The sequence below is a fragment of the Olea europaea genome, chromosome 10, assembly GCF_002742605.1.
Source record: "Olea europaea var. sylvestris chromosome 10, O_europaea_v1, whole genome shotgun sequence".
In the NCBI taxonomy this organism is placed as follows: Eukaryota; Viridiplantae; Streptophyta; class Magnoliopsida; order Lamiales; family Oleaceae; genus Olea; species Olea europaea.
This window is the reverse complement of record NC_036246.1, coordinates 31,929,614-31,933,076: the sequence shown is the minus strand read 5'-3', so window position 1 is coordinate 31,933,076 and position 3,463 is coordinate 31,929,614. Positions and strand designations below refer to the sequence as shown.

Sequence of the window (3,463 nt, the reverse complement as noted above, 5' to 3'; positions counted from 1 at the left end):
TGAGATTTTTTTTTTTTTTTTTTTTTTTTAAAATGTTTTTTCCCCCCCCCCCCCCCCCCCCCCCCCAATTCTCTCCCTTTGCTTGCACTTTTTCTTTTTGTTTTACTAAATGACCTACTATGGTGGTATGATTCAAAATAATAATAATAATAATAAAATTAAAAAAAAAATCACAAGACCAAGAAAAAAGGAAAAGAAAAATAATCAAAAGATCACTGCTTTCTTACCTTATTATGAGCTATCCCTGCAGAACATGTGAATTCAGTCTCTTCCAATACTTGCAATCTAAGTTCAGAAACAATAAGTGCTCCACAGGCTAATAATTTATCACGGTGGTCAGCATCACTCTTGAGGAACCATTTCCTCACACTCTCTCTAGCATTGTCTCCATCCTGCTTTACACGATAGTTTAGTATAGCAGCTTTAACAGATACAAGTAATGAATATAAAACAAGGCAGACGGGGGTGGAACAGAAACTCCACACATAATCCTACCTTTCAGAAAAACAAACATTTTTTCCCATAATATGGTATCAACTACGTTTCTGGAATTTCTTCATAATATGGCAAGAATAAATGCTCATTTATCTCAAAAGCAATAGAATGATGTAATGATATTTGCAAAGTTTTGCCAACGGAAGGGATCACAATTACATAGGTTTTGCACTTTAGCTAACAATATGCCCTATGAAACTACTGGCCTTTAAATCTTGACCATAGCCAAAAAATGGCAGAACCATAGATGGGGCTGAGGAAGATATTACATTTCTATTTTTTGGGGTGGGGCAGACGCCAGGGGGGGTGCGGGGTTCGTATGAGTAAAATATAGGTCATCTTGTCACTCTCGGGTTGTTGCCTCATTGTAGCATAATTTACATCTTAAAATAACGGACACTAAAGTGAAATATCCTACCACATCAAGCCCCAAGACATGTGACTTAAGAGCTTCTTCATTAATTGATTCCAATCTGTGAGGTGGAAGTTCAGCCAACATTGTCTCTGCAGATTCAGTAAGGTCAAGATACACTTCATCAATAGAAGCTCGCTCACATCGTCCCTTCCTTGAAAGGATAGATACAACCTGCAAATCTTCCGCCAATAATTAGAAGATATAATACAATTGAATTATAAAGAAGGTTTCCGAAGTCTTTTAACCTCTGAACCGGCATTCCGGTACACGCTCAAATCAGCTTTTCCACGAGCGACTGGAACTTGGACGAGCTGAATTTCCGGACAGACTTCCTTTGCTTCAGAACCTCGCATGGAACTAGAAATTACACAGTAGATTTCAACACTCAATGGTGAAAGATTGCCCCAAATTTTACATAAAAAATTATCAATATCACATAAATACCGTTTCACCCCAAACATACGAGCTTCATAACTGACAGCAATGAGGCCTCCACCTTTCCAGGAGTTATACTGCACCACTGCAGTTGGTTGACCTCTTAAAGTTGGCTGCTTACGCTGCTCGACTGATGCAATGAAACAAATAGTTATCCTGGAAAAATTCTGGATACAGTAGAATGAAAATGAAAATAAAAAAGAAGATTAACAGACAGCATGCTAGCCTTATTTATGTTGCTACCTTGGAAAACAACAGATACAAATACAGCCCATCAGCAATGAGGTAAAAAAAATGTTTGATCAGTTTATTCAAGAAGGATGAAAGACTTTAACTAATTAATGGTTACTTAAAAAGGACGTCTTCAAACAGAATTACTACTTTTACCAAGTATCATGGTGCGAATAAATTTTCATGGGTCTACCCAGAAGTTCTGAGCAAACCAAATATCCAAAATGTAAATGGAAGGTGCAATGTTTTTGTCCAAAAAATTCAGACTTCATCACTTACCAAATTGCAAATCCATTCCGAAGGGAACAGTTAATGCCTTAATGGGTCTAAAAACAAGAGAGGTTAGTGATTTTAGACGGAAATCCATTTCTACTTGTTCCTTTCTGGTTTAAAATAAACTTAATGCTTTTACATGCTTCTGGATTTAAATTACCAATTTGAAATCATGAATTTTTTTATTTTTTATTTTCAAATAGGAATTCGAAAACTGGCAACCGATGTCTGGGAAACAATAATAAAACCTCAATCCTTTTTTCCTATAAAAATTGCTTCTAGAACTGGCTTCGTTCGCATTGAGTTTACTTCCATTTCCCATCAGATTAACTGATAAATTGAAGTTTGAGAGCAGCAAATCTTTGTAGAAAAGAAACAAAAAACAGTAAGTAGAAGGAAAGAAGGACCTTGGACGTAAAAGCAATCCATATCGACGTGAGCGATGATTCTCGAATCTGATGACTGTGCCCTTGACACCGGCATCCTCGCGTCCTCCCTTCCCGTATGTGCCGGGAAACTGAAAATGAAAATCTTCTTAGAGCCCTAGTAATAATGCCCTTTGGCTCCCATTTTTTGAAAAAGTATTTTTTTAAAAAATGAGAAGTTAAAAAAAAAAAAAATAATTCTATTTCCGTATAATATTATTTTGTGAAAATTTGTGTTGTTAAAAATAGAATGGAGAAAAATGAAATGTAATGTAATGAAATTTAATGAGGGTCAAACGAAGACAAATATTTTGGAATTGAATAAGTTTTAGAGGGCGTTTGGGAGCCATTTTTTATGTAAAAATGCATTTTGGAATAGTAAATTGATGGAAAATATGTAGTTGAAAAATAAAGAAATTTTTTTTATTTACATGTAATATTATTTTAATGAAGAATGTGTAGTTGAAAAAAAGATAGAGACAAATGTATTTTTAAAAAAAGGGTACCAAAAGGGGCCTAAGATAGTATTTTTTAGGGAAGTATATAATTAAAAAACAAGTAAAAATTTCTAATATACGTGTAAAATATTTTATTATTTGAAAGTATAGTTGAAAATGATCATGCAACAAACTATAAAATAAATTAATAATCGTCAAACAAACACTAACACATATTGTTTACACTTTTGTTAATAGAAAATAAGGTTACATGAAGTTTGACCATTAATTTAATTAAATCAAAGACTAAAATACGTGTTATCGCACTTTTTATCTACAAATATGTACATATAATAGTATTATTTTGGAATAGTGATTTCTTAAAAATTGTGTGATTGAAAAGTTAAAAAATATATATTCATGTTTATGTATGAAATTATTTCCTGCACTTCAGTTTCTTCTCTTCATTACTCTATCAGGAGAAGAATCAATGGAGAAATCAATGGGGAAGGAAGAAGATCAGATGGATAAGAAAGAAGAAGGAAGCTAACTGTATTAACTGATACTTGAAGTGGAGATGACATCGTTTTGGGTATTATATTAATTGTAATTAGTCCTTTTATGCTTTTTCTATTTTGCAAATTGGGCACATGCTTTCACCGTTGGGAGATAGAAAATATTGTTACCTTAACTATTGAAGGAGCAAGAGGAATGAATGGGAATGGGAAACTGACTCCTCTATATAAGTAAAG

At 33.6% G+C, this 3,463-nt stretch overlaps 1 protein-coding gene across 9 annotated transcripts in view; it reads right to left on the bottom strand.

Annotated features, from left to right (window-relative positions):
• Positions 1-2,404, bottom strand: part of LOC111401859 (DNA polymerase eta) — a 7,365-nt gene extending 4,961 nt beyond the window's left edge. For 2 of the 9 annotated variants that reach the window (XM_023029802.1, XM_023029804.1), the window contains exons 1-5: positions 2,257-2,404; positions 1,355-1,475; positions 1,156-1,267; positions 914-1,081; positions 228-395 (exon numbers count right to left, since the gene is read on the bottom strand). In XM_023029802.1, the coding sequence (XP_022885570.1) occupies positions 228-395; positions 914-1,081; positions 1,156-1,267; positions 1,355-1,475; positions 2,257-2,332 (645 nt within the window). In that variant the 5' untranslated portion in view covers positions 2,333-2,404. Of the gene's footprint in view, positions 1-227; positions 396-913; positions 1,082-1,155; positions 1,268-1,354; positions 1,476-2,256 lie in introns of those variants that run through there. The other 7 variants (XM_023029805.1, XM_023029806.1, XM_023029803.1 and 4 more) reach the window with 6 other exon arrangements.
• Between the last annotated feature and the right edge of the window lie 1,059 nt (positions 2,405-3,463).